The sequence below is a fragment of the Anomaloglossus baeobatrachus genome, chromosome 4 (genome assembly GCF_048569485.1).
Source record: "Anomaloglossus baeobatrachus isolate aAnoBae1 chromosome 4, aAnoBae1.hap1, whole genome shotgun sequence".
In the NCBI taxonomy this organism is placed as follows: domain Eukaryota; kingdom Metazoa; phylum Chordata; class Amphibia; order Anura; family Aromobatidae; genus Anomaloglossus; species Anomaloglossus baeobatrachus.
This window is the reverse complement of record NC_134356.1, coordinates 246480071-246497681: the sequence shown is the minus strand read 5'-3', so window position 1 is coordinate 246497681 and position 17611 is coordinate 246480071. Positions and strand designations below refer to the sequence as shown.

Genomic DNA, 17611 nt, shown 5'->3' with positions numbered 1-17611 from the left:
TGGCCTTACAGATACTGAGGTAATACTTCACCAAATACTCAATATGTGCACATGGCCTTAAAAATACTGAGGTAAAAAACTCACCAAATACTGACTATGTGCCTGTGGCCTTACAAATATTGAGGTAAAAAAACTTACTAAATACTGAATGTGTGCACATGGCCTTAAAATTACAATGTATGTAATTCATAGACGTGCTTAGAATCACAAGAATAATAATGTAAAAAAGGCATTTAAAATAAATGCCACAAAAAAACACAAAGTATTTTTCTTTACGGTGGAATAAAAAACAGACAAGTGAAAAATTATGACACTACACACAGGCCAAATTTATAGCAACACAAGCCAAGTGAGTGTGAGAGGGATAAATCCCGCTAAACACTATGGCCCCGATTCATCAAGACTGACAATTATATCGCCAGTCTTGCTGAGGGAGTGTGGTGGAGTCAGCCACTCTTAATTCATGAACAGGTGCCCCCCTGATCATGAGTCAGGAGCATCTGACGAGTGGTGTGTAGATTTCTGGCATAAGGAATGCCACAACTCATCATGAATTAGAAGAGCTGTGGTGTTATGCCCCCGCCGCACTCCCGTCCTGCCACAGCGCTACCCATTTTGGCTGGAAGAAACTAGACTGAAAATGCAAAGGTCACAAAATTTTAGCGCAACTATGAGTTGAGGAAAAATGATGGAACTTTTCTAAACATTTTATGCCTTAATTCTTTGAAAATTGCTTTGATGAATTGGGGCCTGAGAACGCTATTCATATCTGCATTTTTTCATGTTTTTTGGCATGAATACTTCTCAATTAATGACTAAACAATGATATTCTGACACAGATGGTGGAATAAATGCCATATCCCATGGGATGAAAAGTGTAAAAACAGTGAATCAAATAGAAAAAGGCGAAAGAAAAAAAAAGATAATTTGAAGATTTCAATTTTGGACCCTTGGCTTGGCCATGATTCTTTTCCCCATTTATTCGTGATGACTACATTATACATCAATATCGGTTGAAAGTCACCTTTAGGCTCACTTACCTTTATGACAGCAGAAATGATCTCACTTATTTTTAATTTGTGAAACACAAAAACATCATAAACAGCAGACACTGCCAGAACAGTGACCCCTTGCTCTTTCCATAGCATGCTGCAAGCTGCACACAATCCACTAAATAGGATCCAGCACCAGCTACTAACAGAACAGCTCCGGGTACTACAGTGCTTTACGTAGCAAAGTAATGAAAGTAGAAAGAAGAGTCCAGCTCCGACATCTGCTCGTCCAACTATTCCAGCAACAGCTTCCGTATGGATCGGATGAGCAGCAAATAAAAGTCCAGCTAAAAGCGTCCAGCATCCACTGCCAAAGAGGGCTTTACAAAGGTGTGTGAACAGGCCTGTGACGGCTGAATGCAACAGGATATTCACAAGGTGATAGCTCCAGGGTTCTAGACCTCCAAAGACGTAGTTAAGGCGGAAGGAAAGAGTGCATAGCGGACGGTAGGATTTATGGCTGCCACTGTGAGTGAGTAAGGTCCCCCAAAAATCATTGAAGAATATTTGGGTCCATGGAGTTTCGGGAAGCAGATCCTGATTTGTTTTGATAGCTCGGCTAAAATAAGAAAAGAAATTTGGAGAGAATTAGCATATGTAAACAAACAAGTTCTATCAATTTGCATTATTACATGGGCATAAAGCAGTGAATGTAATATTTATATGAACATGCTAATCTCCCCCATTAAACCAACGTTAACACTTTGATATTGCCGCATATGACCGCTGCCCTTTGTAGTCATACTCCAACTATGTTATCACCAGTCACTGCAGCTAAGGAAAGTCCAAACACTGACAAGACCAGCAGAGCAGATAATATTACTATAGTGCAATCCCTGAGTCCACAAACGTGACACAAAAAGGCTGTTTATGTACATATACAATAATTTGCTTCATTACCATCAGCATTCTTGACCTAAAGAAATTATACTAAAAATGACAATGAAATAATGTAAAACAATCACTGATCTCGGGGAGACCAGCCAGAGAAAAACACTGCCGGCAGCCAACGAGGGCACTCAACACAGTGAAATCCTAGGTGCATTGCCCCCTGGGAAATATGCAAATCAAAAAAGTCTGTGGAGCCTCTGTTAGGAGTCTCGACACAGAAACTAGCAGATATCCCTACAGGAAGGACCCAGCCAAGGAGTAGCTCCTTTTAGGAAACCACCATAACCACCACATTAAGTGGCCCTTTTAGTCAATATCCAACTCTTTGACAAGTTTAAAGATATGACAAGGGAAATACCAAGGCCAGGTATCCATCCACAGACAGCTGTTTTGGGGTATTGCCCCCTCATCAGTGTGGAGTAGGATTCTGGCTAGGTGGGAGCAATGCCTAGTAGACCAATAAGACAAAACAATCACTGATCTTGGGGAGACCAGTCAGAGAAAACACTGCCGGCAGCCAACGAGGGCGCTCAACACAGTGAAATCCTAGGTGCATTGCCCCCTGGGAAATATGCAAATCAAAAAAGTCCAGTGCTATATTGTGTCAACATATTGGTAAATAAGAATGTATATTATAATCTGTCAGATTTAATTTTGCCCTCAAATGAATGACAGCTTTCTTCACCACTATAAATTCTACAGTGGATAAAAAAAAAAAAAAAATCAGCTCAGATGGCAGAGCTGACGTACAGAGCCAAGCTAAGAACAGGCCACAGCATTTTAATATTTTCTCCGCTATATCTTTTGTCAGTTGGCATTATATGAAATACTCAAATCCCCATGGAGGGCTATACAATGCTTCAGACGAACAAAATTAGGGCAAAATAAAAAAAACACTGATATAAAATACTATATAATACTATAAAGTTAGCATAAGTAAAAAAAGCATATAGATTTAGTTCGGGTCAAGTCTTCTGAGCTTATGGTTTAGTTAGGACAACCATTGTGGTTCACAGTAAAACTTGTAAAAGTGATTAAAATAATTCAGTTTCTATGACTGAAGGTCAGATTAACAGTATACATTATGCATGATCTTTGAGTAATTTACTGTATATCTAAACTCTTGCTGCTGTCATGAGCTCAAGAAAGGGAATATCTCAGAAAGTTTTTGCTATGCAAGCTTAAGACAGGAGGAGATAGGTGCTGAAACATAGATTTCAGAGATGTATCCCTTATGCGGTTTACTTAAGGTACCGTCACACATAACGAGATCGCTGCTGAGTTACGGTTTCTGTGACGCAGTAGCGATCCCGTTAGCGATCTTGTTATGTGTGACATCTACCAGCGATCAGGCCCCTGCTGTGAGATCGCTAGTTGTTGCAGAATGGTCCAGGCCATTTTCTTCAAAGGCGATGTCCTGCTGGGCAGGACACATCGCTGTGTTTGACAATGTGTGAGAGGGTCACAGTGACTGCTGAGATCGTTATACAGGTCGCTACTGCGACCTGTATCGTTCCTGCATCATTGGTAAGGTCTGACTGTGACATCTCACCAGCGACTTACCAGCGATCCCTATCAGGTCGCATAGTTTTCGGGATCGTTGGTGAGTCGTTGTGTGTGACTGGGCCTTTACAATGAAGGTTTTATCACCAGGAGATTATCACTGCCCAAACTATAGCTTCCACAATTTCCAGATGGCCCTTGTTCTGCTAAGCAGCTCACTATCTATAGACAATGTACATAGAGAGCCTGGCGTGAAAGGGGTTAGCTTTCTGAGGTCAGCTACATACATTTAAAATCACTGATTGTTTCAGAACAACTGTACCCAGTAAATTAAGTAATACATTGTTTGATTCAGGGTCTCTTTTCCTACATTATGAGGTAGCAAAAACCTGCTGACAGAGTCCTAGGTTTTTACTATCTCATCTGAGAGCAGAATACCAATATAAACCTGGTTATATTGGCAACATGCATAATATGTATTACAATTTTTAATGTAGTCACCAAAGCTATAATCCACCTCCTAAACTTCATAAAGTTAAAAAAGATATTTATTTAAACTTCCTCCAACATGAACAGTACATTTATTTTTTTCATAAATCAATAGTACACTTGAAAAGAAGCAACGCTTAATAAATGTTATCAGAGAAGTCTGCTTCTTTCTCCTACTGGATTTACTCTCATTTCATGGGCAAAATCAGAAGACATATTTCCCCTTGCGGAGATAAACCATGTGAGTTGGTGCTTGTAACATTCTATGGACAGAGAAGGGGTAGAAGAGGAAGGGGCCGCTAGGGGCAGACAGACTTTCTCCTGCAAGTTCTCTTGATGACAGTTACAGTTCTCATCAGAACTTTTTGAGCACCTACTGTCATCTCCTATTTTAGTAATATAGTTTCATAGTTTCATAGTTTTTAAGGTTGAAGGGAGACTCTAAGTCCATCTAGTTCAACCCGTAGCCTAACAACAGCCTAATATGAAAGTCTGTACTCACTGAAGACTTATTAACCTGTGATTTGAGAATTCAGAGAGTGAAAGAGCAGTCCTGGCAGAGAGCGAAGCAGATTTCTCTGATAATGTGTCACAGAGTTTCTTTTGTTTATATATATGATTGATTGATTTATTAAGTAAATTAAAACGATGGTTACTCTTTGAAGAAGCCTTCCATTAACTATTTTATTAACCAAACTGTAGTAAATGTTAGAGTATTAATATAAGCATTGATCGCCGCCTTCACCAGCATCTTTTCTGAGTCACATGAAGGTGATTCAGACTCTCCAGATCACACTGCTCTATGTGTGACCCAGAAGTGGATTTTACAATGTCAACCTATGGAACACAAAAAGGAGGCTCAACAGATTTACATTGCAAGGGTCTGTGCACACTGGGAAATTGTGTTTCTTAAGCAAAATCCACACCCCCTGGCAGAATTCCGCAGCAAAAAAAAAAATGCACCCAAAATCCGCATGCAGTTTTACAGCGATTTTGGTGCATTTTATCCGAGATTTTATCCCTGCAGTTTTTAACCATTTATCAATGGCAAAACCGCAGGTACCTGCTGAAAAGAGGTGACATGCTGCTTCTTTTTGCTGCAGAAATGCTGCATCAAAACCTGTAGGGAAAAAACGCACTGTGCGAACAGCATTTTAGATTTTGCTGGGGAAGGACTGCATGAACATTATGAATAAAAACCGCACCTTTTCTGCAGCAAAAAAACGTGACAAATCCACGGCAAAAACTGTTGTGTGCGCACAGGGCTTAAAGGTGACTTCTGGCTCATACATAGAGCCCAGTATGATCCAGAGAGTTTGTAATGCCATCACATAACTGTGGATGGAAGCACAATATAGGGTCTTGCCAGTTAAGGTAACAGATAAAACAGGTGATTGCACTCACCTATAAGGGTTGTGCCAGTCACAATCCTAATTACGTATCAGAGACTGTGACCGCCTCCGCCCTAGAAGTGTAAGTATATAAGTATATGTCAGGGTGGAAAAGCCGAGTGTATGCCGTGCTGTCACAGAAAGTCCAGATGTTGATTATTTTAAATTTCTTTTATTCAGGTGGACGCGTTTCAGAGAACTCAGTCTCCTTCGTCAGGACAATAAAAAAAGAAACAATCTGCTACAGAGGAAAGTTTCTATTTATTAGATTGTTGGTTTTTCTTTAATGTCCTGATGAAGGAGACTGAGTTCTCTGAAACACGTCGACCTGAATAAAAGAAATTTGAAATAATCAACATCTGGACTTTCTGGTGACAGCGCGGCATACACTCGGTTTCTCCTCCCTGACGGTGACTCAGGAGAGGACACAGTAGACAGCAATTAGTGAGGTATTAACACACTGACACTATAAAGCCCGCTTTACACACTGCAATGTATCTTACAATGTGTCGGCGGGGTCACGTCGTAACTGACGCACATCCGGCATTGTAAGTTACATTGCAGTGTGTGACAGGTACGTGCGATTACGATTGAACGGCAAAATGTTCATTGCATACACATCGTACCTGTCTCTAGAATTGCACGTTAGGTTGTTCATCGTACCCGGGGTAGCACGCATCGCAGTGTGTGACACCCTGGGAACGATGAACAGATCTTACATGCGTCCTGCGGCTCCCGCCAGCAATGCGGAAGGAAGAAGGTGGGTGAGATGTTTACGTCCCGCTCAGCTCCGCCCCTCCGCTTCTATTGGCCAGCTGCCGCGTGACGTCGATGTGACGCCGAACGTCCCTCCCACTCCAGGAAGTGGACGTTCGCCGCCTACATTGAGGTCGTATGGAAGGTAAGTACGTGTGACGGGGATTAATCGTTTGTGCGGCACGTTCAACAAATTGAACATGCCAAACATACGATGGGGGCATTGCAAATCGCATACGATATCAGAATCGTAACATGTAAAGCAGGCTTAATAGATACACTGACACAAATTTAGGAGAAAAAAATAAATTCATGGGAAGGCTTCTTTAAGTCATAAAAAAGTCATCAGATAATTCAAAGTATGAAGTTTGATTGCACGAAAACTTCTATGTCTAGAAAATGAATCAAAACTAAGTAGAAAAAAAAATATTGCATATACAAAATAGTTTATAGAAAACAAAGCCAGCCCTCATTGAGATGTATTGGTGGAAAACAAATGTTTGGCTCTTGAAATGCTTCACGGAAAAAATGAAAATAATTGCTTTATCCCCAAGGTCCAGTACATGTTATATTTAGATTGTATGCCTTATTGATGCATAATGATAAGGTAAAAGGGCATTTCCCTGCCGGGGAGAAGTAACCCACCAATATGGCGCGCTGTGTAGAGTACATGCCGTAGTCATGGCACTTCTTATAAGCTTGGTTCTGAAGGATCAACAATTTAAAGGGCTACTAGAGGCAAAAACAGCTCATTTGACATTATATATGGAAAGAAATGGTAAAAAGAAAGTAACATTTCTAGAACTAGCTGCTGAAAGGACAACCTCTGCTGATGATCCATTTTAAGCTTAAAACCAGAAAGAATTCTTTAAATACATTCTGTGGTGAACAGAAGATGGAAATCACCAATAAAATGCATTTTTAACCTTGTGCTTTAAACGGATACATATAGTTTAAAATCTAAATTGTACTATTAGTTACAACTGCTCATTGTATCCAGACCAACAATCATTCACCCCACGGTTGTGGTTTTGTCTTGAGCTTTCGGTACTATTTACAGCAATAATCAGATAAGTACGTGAGGTTAGGATAAAATTACAAAAAAGCGATCCTACTCAAAAACACTGAAACAGGCAACTTCTGACTGAAGACTTGGAGCAAGACGAAAGTAATTAGACCCTAACATTTTTGGTATAGTCAAGGCTCCACTCACTTCCTCATGGGGAGGAAAGCATGCTCAGGAAAGTCACATTTACGGATACCTACCAGAAGGTATAGTGCTCCTGTCCTTTTTATTAGAAGCAGAACAGCGCTGGAGATCAGAATCATATGCACTTCCATGTCCCCTGTGAACTCTGTATTTTAGCAGAGAGGCATTGGAGGTCCAGGAATAGCATGGACAGCCATTAATTCCAATGACCACCATATGTGCATATAAAATTTGACCTAATTGTCTGTACAATAGAATGATTTACTTACAATAAAAAAGGCAGCAGTTGTACACCACCCAGGCCAAAAACTAGTACTCTAGCAGGATGCAGCTAAACCCCCACTAAGTAGAGGCATCACAGGTGCAGGAGGAGCAAATCACACACACACTTCAAAAACATGGAGGGGGCGATTGCTGGATGATAAAACTACACACTGATGGGTTGCATAGAGTGCTGTTCACACATGCAGATGCACAGTCACAAGCCCACAGCCTATTAGGTGACGTCCATACTCTTTGATCAGGCGGGCTGCCAAGCCGTACTCCATCTGTGCACCATAGAGGGACAGGAACTCTAATATGCAAGGCCTAACAGAAAGGGGTTTGGCTGTATCCTGTATGAGGTTTTAGTTGGTATTAGGCCAAAGCCACACAGCATGAAACTCGGAGCGAGTGGAATACGATGTTTTTATTATCCTATGTGTCAGTGTGACGCCCTGGCCTATCAGATCGTCACAAGGGTGCCATGCAATCTGCCCTTCTGCATGGTACCCGCTCCTCCTTGGTTACGGGTCCTGTCCCTTTGGTGTTGCTAAGAACAGGTATACACAAATCCTGAGGAACACTCTGCACCACACCCACCAACCACCCACTGGGCAGCCTGAGGGGAATAGGGCCACCCAGATGGAGGGATGGTAGGAGGGTCAGAAGTGTCAGAGTAGTCAGTGAGTGTCAGTGAGCAGTGACAGGAAAGGTCATGCTGTGGAGCTGAGCTCCTGTACCCGTCCCAGGTGCCAGACGTTGGCCTGGCCTGGAAGGAGCTGGAACACCGGTCGCAGGGGGTAGTGACAGGGGGCACGGTACTGCCACGAAGGGCAGTTCGTCCGCCTTGTGCTACAACCGGGCAGGGGCCAGGGTACGACTGGGTACGCGGACCCTAGGCTGGGAAGTAGCTTTATGCAGCCAAGTAATTCACCCGACGAGGCCGGAATCTTCATGAACCGCTCTCCACTCGCTCCAAATATCGGGGTACTAGCGCAACGAGGGGGAAAGGACTTCCCAAAACCATCCAGAAAGTCCCAAGCGTGAACCCTGAGAGCAAGCTCACCCTGCTAGCCACGTAGGTGAGCGGGACTCGAGTAGTTTTAAGCAAAAGGGATCCAACAAGACTAAACACAGTGCCAAGGGACAAGGCTTCAGACCAACCAGCAACGTCAAAAGGGGCACGGACCCAGCGTGTTCAAACTAAAACTGCAGGGCATTCAAGACTTTGGTTTACTCGGTGTCAGTGTCAGTATCTCTGGACTGTGTGAGTACGTTGTGCCCCTTTACTTCCAACGGGTCCCCAGCCTTCCATCACCGAGCCCCGGGACACCTTCCCCTGCCCACGGAGGGGTTAACATCACCAGCTGCCATCCCATCGCTCCCGGGCATTCTCCCTCTCCACTAAACGCAGCAGTGGTGGTATCCCATTTTACCACGACCCGTGGGTGACGCCACGAACACTATCCAATCCACCCTTTCATTCCCCCTTTTCAATTCGAGTGGCCGTCCGACCCCGCCTCGGGTCCGGAGACCCCTCGAGCCACTGTGGATCCGGATCCGAGCAGCCCGTCGGCTGTCGTGGGGGCGGTACATCAGCACCCATGAGCTATTATTTTCTCAACCCTATTCGGACAGAGAAAACAATCGCAGCATGCTACAACTGTAATGCGAGTCTTGTATCTCTCGCACCCATTCAAGTCTCTGGGGCGAGAGAAAAATCACACTGCACTTGCAGTACACCGGTATACCGCGAGTGCAGGGCAAGAATGGCAATAGCTGGCAACGGAGTAGAGAGGGAGATAAATTCCTCCCTCCCCTCCGCAGCGCCTGCCCTCCCGCCGCAGCTGAGGTCCGATCGCATGATCCGACCTCAGTCACAATGACACTTGCATGACACTCGGCTCGTGCTGTGCTGCCAGCGTGAGCGGAGTGTCATGCGAGCATTGCTGTAGATCCCCGTGTGGCCCCAGTCTTATGGCCAAATACGAAAGCCTACAACCCTCGTCACAGGACCTCAGGTTGTAGGTCCCTACACTATATATAAAAAATAGCAACATAAAGAGGCATAAATATCCTCCAAAAATAGAATACTTATTGCATACTGCATATTAATTTTTACCTTACTTGACCTAAAAACCATATGGTCTCTACAGTGGCATTCACGCATATGCAATTTCAGTAAATTGTAGCAATCCACACTGTATTAGCTAATTATTTCACATTGTATCGTAAATCAGGTTTCATGTTCATTTTACCCTCCAGTAAGCGGGAAGAAAGGAAATGCATCTGTTTACAGTAACCTCAATTGCTTCTCCCTGGTAATTTGCAATGTTGGAAGGTAGAAAAGTAAAATTCTATCAGTTTCAAGTCTACCAAGCTGCAGTGGATAAATATTCCAACCCTGGAGGGTGTTCTGGTTTGGAAAGTAGCCAGCAGAAAAGGAGCATCACATTTCCATGATTACACAACATATTTACATGATGTCAGTAACAGAAAACAAGCCAGAATTACATTCACATCACTAGTTCAACCAATGCCTCTCCCGAACACTGGGCCAAAACTTGTTTACTAGCTATACTACATGGATCCAAATGGCTGTAGTTCATATGACTTCAAATTTCTCAGTTTCCAAGTTTATATGAGCAAATTTGTTTGAAAAATATTCCTTGGTATTATGAATCCAAAGTTTGGCCAATTAGAATTTAAGGGAATCTGTCAGCAGGTTTTTGTTATGTAATCTGAAGGCAGCATGTTGTTGAGGGTAAAGGGAATCTGTCACCAGGTTTTTCCTACCTCATATGAGAGCAAGCAAATTTAGAGACAGGGATTCCAGTGATGTGTCACTTGCTGAGCAGTTTGCTGCCATTTTGATAAAATGAATGTTTTCTCTGCTGCAGATCTAACAGTAAAGCGGGCTACATGCTACGATATATCTAACAAGATGTCGGCGGGGTCACGTCGTAAGTGACGCACATCCGGCATCGTTAGTGATATCGTAGCGTGTGACAGCTATGAACGAGCAGAAATACTCACCTTCTCGTTAATCGTTGACACGTCGCTCATTTTAAAAAAAAAAATCGAACGCCCGGTTGTTCATTGTTCCCCAGGCAGCACACATCGCTCTGTGTGACACCCCGGGAACTATGAACTGCAGCTTACCTGCGTCCCGCCAGCAATGATGAAGGAAGAAGGTGGGCGGGATGTTTACGTCCCACTCATCTCCGCCCCTCCGCTTCTATTGGCTGGCCGCTGTGTGACACCGAACGTCCCTCCCCCTTCAGGAAGAGGATGTTCGCCGCCCACAGCGAGGTCGTTTGGAAGGTAAGTACGTGTGACGGGGGTTACCGACTTTGTGTGACACGGGCAACAAATTGCCCATGCCGCACAAACGATGGGGGCGGGTGCGATCACAAAATGCGACCGCATGAGAAATCGACACATGTAAAGCTGCCTTTATACAAAGCTCATTAATATGCTGGACCACCTGGCAGCACACCAAGTAGTCCTTTAATGATAATCTACAGCTGATTAATCAGGGATTTTATCAAAACTACACTAAGCATTTTAGTAAGTGACACACTGCTGGAATCAGTCTGTTTCTACAATATACTGCTCTCAGATTAGGTGTTAAAAACCTGGTGCTAGATTCTCTTTAGCACATATTTCAATGATGTGTCTCTAATTACACTGTGTGCTGTTTACCTGGAATGTTTGTTTTAGCTTCAGGAGATTATCATTGCCAGACTAGATCACCTAGTTCGGCACGCCCCTTGCTGTGATTAGCAGGTCACTGTATATAAACATTGTATATAGAGAGCCCTATGTGGGGGGAGCAGATTTCTCAGCTTTGATGCATTGCTAAATCTTAAAGCTCTGTGTCAGAATTGCTGCACCCAGTAAACTAAGTGATACATCATTGGATTCAGGGTCTCTGCCTACATCATGTTGCTCTCAGATGAGGTAGAAAAAAACCTGCTGACAGATTCTCTTTAATGGACAATTCACTGCTATTTATCTGGGGCACATCAAAAGAGGTTATCAATGAATCTCACAGAGTGCAAAAATTAAGGGGTTCTGGCACAGCTTTGACTTCTGACTTTGGGATCTTCAAATCTTTCTAAAGCCTCCTAATGATGGCAATAGGACTAATGCACATGATTTTTTTTTTTGTTCTTCTAGGAGAGGAGTGCCATCAGTCTCAGCTTATTCCCTTCTTCTCATTGAAAACCCATGAATGCTTGAAAAACATGAAAGGGGGGGGGAAGCAAACATGGCATGAAAACCAGTACAGAATTCATGGACCCTATAAACCCTCTGGGTTTAAACCAAAATCTATACACGCCATGTGCCACCATGCAATGCCTCTGCAATGAATCTAAGAAAGAATTCCTCCATAGAGCAGAATGTAATGCTGCCTGCTATGATTTTTTTTTTCTTGTGAATTTTAACAGATTTATATATAAAATATTTTCATTTCAATTTCTTTATTTTTTTTGAGATTTATTTTTAATAATACTTAAAAGGGAACCAATTACCAGGATCTTTGTAAATAACCTAAAACCACTGCTATACTGGCACGATCAGGCTGCTTATCTACATACCTTTAGTGGTCACCTCGGATGTTTAGGTTTTGAAATCCAAGAAAGTAAAGTTTATAAATTCGGTAACTGCTTGAGTGACAGCAGCTGGGGAACAGATAATATCTGAGGGGGATATTCATAGTTATCCACCCCCCCTGTTAGAATTAGCATAAGTATTATACAATCGATGTAACTTTTCACATCTAGGACTGGTGGTAGGGTGATACCCATGTGACCAGAAGGGACGGGGCCTCAGCCAATAGAAAATGTTGCTTCGTGGTATCAGCTTTGTTGGCTGAAGCCCCGCTTCTTCTGGTCACATGGGTATAACCTCACGACAGGTCCTGGAAGTAACTTATGCCAATTCTAACAGAGGAAGGGGCTAACTATGAATTCCCCCCAGAATTTATCTGATCCTCAGTTGCTGTCACTCACGAAGCTGCGAATTTTATAAACTTCACTTTCTTGGATTTCAAAACCTAAACATTCGAAATGACCACTAATGGTATGTATAGAATCAGCCTGATAGTGCCAGTATAGCACTGGCTTTAGGGTATATAAAAAAATCCTAGTGATTAGTTCCCCTTGAAAGGGGTTGTTTGATGTAAATTAAAACTGCTCTAAATTAAAGGGAATCTGTCACCAGGTTTTTGACGACTAATCTGAAAGCAGCATAATGTAGGGGCAGAGATTCTGATTCCAGCGATGTTCAATTACTGAGTTACTTAGTGTATTTTTTATAAAATCACTGTTTAATCATCAGTAGATTATCATTAGAGGACTACTGTTTGTGCTGCTGGTAGTCCAGCACATTCATGAGCTCTGTATAACTGCTAGATCTGCAGCAAAGAAACATTAACTTTTTCAAAATGACAGCAAACACCTCAGTAAGTGACATCGCTGGAGTTAGGGTCTGCGTCTCTACATTATGCTGCTCTCAGATAGGGGAGCAAAAACCTGGTGACATATTCCCTTTAATATCAGCAAGTGGCTGGAGCAGCGAACTGTTGGATGTGCCTCTGACGATGCACCGTTCCATCACATCCCATGTTTATATGTGTAATGATTGGGAATGAGCCTTTCAATTAACCTAATGGACCTTGTAAAAAGGGCAGTAAGAAGCTTGAATACATAAGTGATCTAATTTTACAAAATAATACATAAAATAAAAAAAAAGGTTTCAAGGTTATAAGGTGTAAAAGCTTAGTGAATACATTTATTATCAGGATGTTGCAGGGCATGCCATCAGATATGTAGCCAAGAACATACCGTATATGCTTCACATGACTTCAACAATAGAGAGGATTACAGAAATACCAAGAGCTGTGCAATGTGGATGTCAATCAGCACAGAGTAAATCTGCATAGAGCTACACGGAGGGGAAACACCCTGTGCAGATCACACTGAACGACAACATAAGTCCCGTCTACTGGACGGTGTGATACACACTTTATTCACATTTGGAAGAGGAAAGCACAAAGTAAATAAAATCGACTTTCCTTGACATCACACTGAGTGCACCTGCAAGACCAATGCAAGGTTGTAATGATGAATGACTGCATTGTTAAGTGCTGACAATCTAATCTAGCCGATAAGCAAACAAGGCATTACAACGGAAAATCCTGAGTGCTGGAATGAATAACAGGTGTTTTTTGGTAAATGAACAGGCCTTCAATCAACACTTCCATTCAGAAATAAAGGAGATAATCCAGCCATTTGAAAACCGTGGAAATACTTCCAAGTGATGGCCATCCCAATGTCATTGTGAAATATGGCAGGACAACGTCATCAATGTGGAGATCTGACTATCAGGACCTTCACAAACACGTCTGGTATGACAACTTGCACTCATTCAGAGGGACTGTATCCAGTTATTAGAGTTCTTCTGTCTGTGAACACTCCAAAATCATAGCCATCACTGCCGTCTCGGCATTCCATATATGCTATTATTTATATGGCTTATATAGGGCCAGCATATTACGTAGCCCATTAAACATTATTCTCTGTGCCCAATAGAACTCCCATAGTAAGTAAGGCAACAGGGATCACGCTGAAGATCAGCGAGACAGTGACCGGTATGCCTCAACAGCGCAGAATGCAAAAGAAGGAGCTACTCTGTTGACGTGACATCACAGGACGCAAGAGAATCATTGGCAACAGGGGTCCGTGACAGCTCTGAGTCAGATGGGATTGTCACAGGGTAAAACAGGCAGTCAAGTAGGCATCAACTACCTGACATTAAGTTCTTGACCTCATTGAAAAAAAAATAAATTCTTGGATAACCCCTTCAATCTAGCACTATGTATTTGGAAAACCGCTAGAAATTGTAGGAACTAGAGGTAACAGAGTTGCAACCCCATTACCTATCAATGCATAAGGGACTGAGCCCAAGTAATGCATCTGAACACAATTTACATTTCAGTATGAGTTCAGCATATTTCTTTCTATCAGACCAATAGTCGTATCCTTCATGTCTATCTCCACTATCTCGAATAGAGCTTATAATTTTGCTAGTTGGTGGGAAGTCATGTTTCTGACATTTTCCTTGCCCTTTCTAATCTTTTATTCAATAAAGTCACAGCAGCGTATGATAGGAGTATAACTGGAGCTCAGAATCAAAGCTGTGGACTTTTCATATGCTACTCCAGTGTCAAAGAGAATTTTTCATCAGTAGGCCGGAAACGGAACATTTCTTTCTTCTACACCTCGTTGATGCAATTCATTTATCATCTATCTGATCATGCTATTGTCCTCTAAAGTTTGTCTGCAAAGTACTATTTGATATTACAGAGAAAGACATTCACACAAACCAGTATTTTCACCATGCGCTGATCCCAATATATCTACTGGTTAGCGTGCACAGCTTTTGTGTTGGAGTAAAATGTATGCAAGGTGTCACAATGACTGCATTTCCTTACAAAGGTCACGCTGTATTATGGAAGAAAAAAAAAACAGCATTTGTGAGTCTGCCTAGAATTAAGCCTTCCGTGCCTGTCACCGCAATGACGAATGAGAAGCAAATCACCCTGTCTGAGCGCTGGCTGGAGCCCACTGTTCCTTGGGTTAGAAAAGATAATGTAACAGTTCTTGTTCAATCCCTGATCTGCAAGGCAAAGCTGGGAATGAATGCCTGAAAACAAACATATGCCTGTAGACCGTCAGCTGCTTAACAGGTTTACCAGCAAAAAAAGACATAAATAATGGATATTCTCCAATACTAAAATCAAAACACAAAAATCTACTATGGAAAACCAAAATCCAAGCAAGAGCTAAGCTTTATATATCAAGGAAAGTAAGTACCTGAGAATTAGTAAGCTGGTGGGAGCAAGTCAAACATTGCGCGCTAGTACAAGTAAAACTAAGTAAGAAAATCCTGGGAAAAAGAAAAAAAAAAAAACACATCTGTTGATGGTTTGGATTGAAACACTAAATTCACAACTGACTACCAATACGACCAAACCGCAAATAACAAAACTAAGGGTCTGTGCACACTGGGAAATTTGCATTAAGTAAAATCCGCACCCGCGGCAAAAAAAAACACACCAAAAACGCACCCAAAATCCGCATGCAATTTTACCGCAGTTTGGTGCGTTTTTGGTGTGTTTTTTCCGCGGGTTGGTCCTTGCGTTTTTTAACCAATATCTATGGCAAAACCGCAGATACCTGCAGAAAGGAAGTGACATGCTACTTTTTGCTGCAGAAATTCAGCAGCAAAACCTGTAGGGAAAAAAAACGCAGTGTGCGCACAGCATTTTGGATTTCCCATAGATTTTGCTAGGGAAGGACTGCAGAAGGGTTATGAATAGGGATGATCAAATACCTCAAATATTCGGCTTCGTGAATATTCGACAAATAGGTCGCCGCTATGCGAATATTCGATGCGCAATGTGAGTCTATGGGAAGTCCGAATAATTACGAATAGTTGTTATTCAAGTTTCCCATAGACTTACATTGCACACTGAATATTCTCAAATACTCTAATAGTGGCGACCTATTTGGCAAATATTCGTGAAGCCGAATATTTGAGGTATTCGATCACTGCACCTTTGTCTGCAGCAAAAACTGTGGCAAATCCACGGCAAAAAATGCAGTGTGCGCACAGGGCCTATAACAGTCAACTTACTTTCCATCTTATTCACTCAACCAAGTGAATGGGTCCATAAAAAAAGGGTGCCACTGGAATAACATACGAGTGATGTCCATTGTTTTATGCATAACAAGCTAAGAGAAGCTTGGAAAATGGTTTTATTTTTACATAAAACAGATGCCACACTGAAAGCTAAAATATGTGGACAAAAAAAAAAAAAGAATAAAATTGGATCTAGTACACTAAAGGGTGCTTTACACGCTGCGACATCGCTAGCGATAGCAAGCGATGTCGTGCGCGATAGCACCCTCCCCCGTCGTTCATGCGACATTTGGTGATCGCTGCCGTAGCGAACATTATCGCTACGGGAGTGTCACATGCACATACCTTTTCAGCGACATCGCTGTGACCGTCGAACAATCCCTCCTTTAAGGGGGAGGTGCGTTTGGCGTCATAGTAATGTCACTGCGGTGTCACTAAGCGGCCGCCCAATAGCAGAGGAGGGGAGGAGATGAGAGGCCGGAACATGCCGCCCACCTCCTTCCTTCATCATTGCCGGTGGACAGAGGTAAGGAGATGTTCGTCGTTCCTGCGGTGTCACACGTCGCAATGTGTGTTGCCGCAGGAACAATGAACAACCTCGCTACTGACCAGACAACGATTTTTGGTAAATAAACGACGTGTCACACGATTTTTAACTCTTTTGCGATCGTTTAAGGTCGCTCATAGGTGTCACAGGCTGTGATGCCGCTAACAACACCGGATGTGCATCACAAACACCGTGACCCCAACAATATATCGTTAGCGATGTCGCAGCGTGTAAAGTACCCTTAACTGTACGGGAGAAAAAAAGATGTCTGAATGAAGACTAAAATTATTTATAGCTCATTTACATACAGAATTAGTTATGTTTAGGTTTTCACTCATTTCTGTGCCCCATGTCAATGTATAAAAATGATATAAAGACATAGTGTATGCCTGAAAGAGATATTTGGAGCTGCTCAGTTCCACATCTGAAGGGAGTGGTGGTGATGTTAGAAGATGTGCACAAGATCAGTAGGTATCGTACACGCGTCCTGTTCAGGGAATCACAAGATCTGCCGATTGTGCATGCATCTTGACAATGGGTGAGCAGAGAGATAACCCCTAAAAGCTTCCACCATACAACTTGTGCACGAGAGGACACCAATGTATTTGCTGAGCCAAACAATCATGGGGGGGGGGACTAAAATTATTATTATATAAAAATGAATTGCAAAGGTATTTAAAACACAAGCTTTCACATGGAAAGACAGACCATTAAAGACAAGCACCAATTGTCAGTATTCGTATGTAGTAAACATTCTGGAGCATTAATAAGCTTTAATTTTGTGTAGGATCTTTTTGCT

At 42.4% G+C, this 17611-nt stretch overlaps 1 protein-coding gene across 2 annotated transcripts in view; it reads right to left on the bottom strand.

Moving 5' to 3' along the window:
- The window catches only part of TMTC2 (transmembrane O-mannosyltransferase targeting cadherins 2), a 414704-nt gene that overhangs the window by 287858 nt on the left and 109235 nt on the right, over positions 1 to 17611 (bottom strand). For both annotated transcript variants that reach the window (XM_075344778.1, XM_075344777.1), the window contains exon 2: positions 1041 to 1611. In XM_075344778.1, the coding sequence (XP_075200893.1) occupies positions 1041 to 1611 (571 nt within the window). The remainder of the gene's footprint in view (positions 1 to 1040; positions 1612 to 17611) is intronic.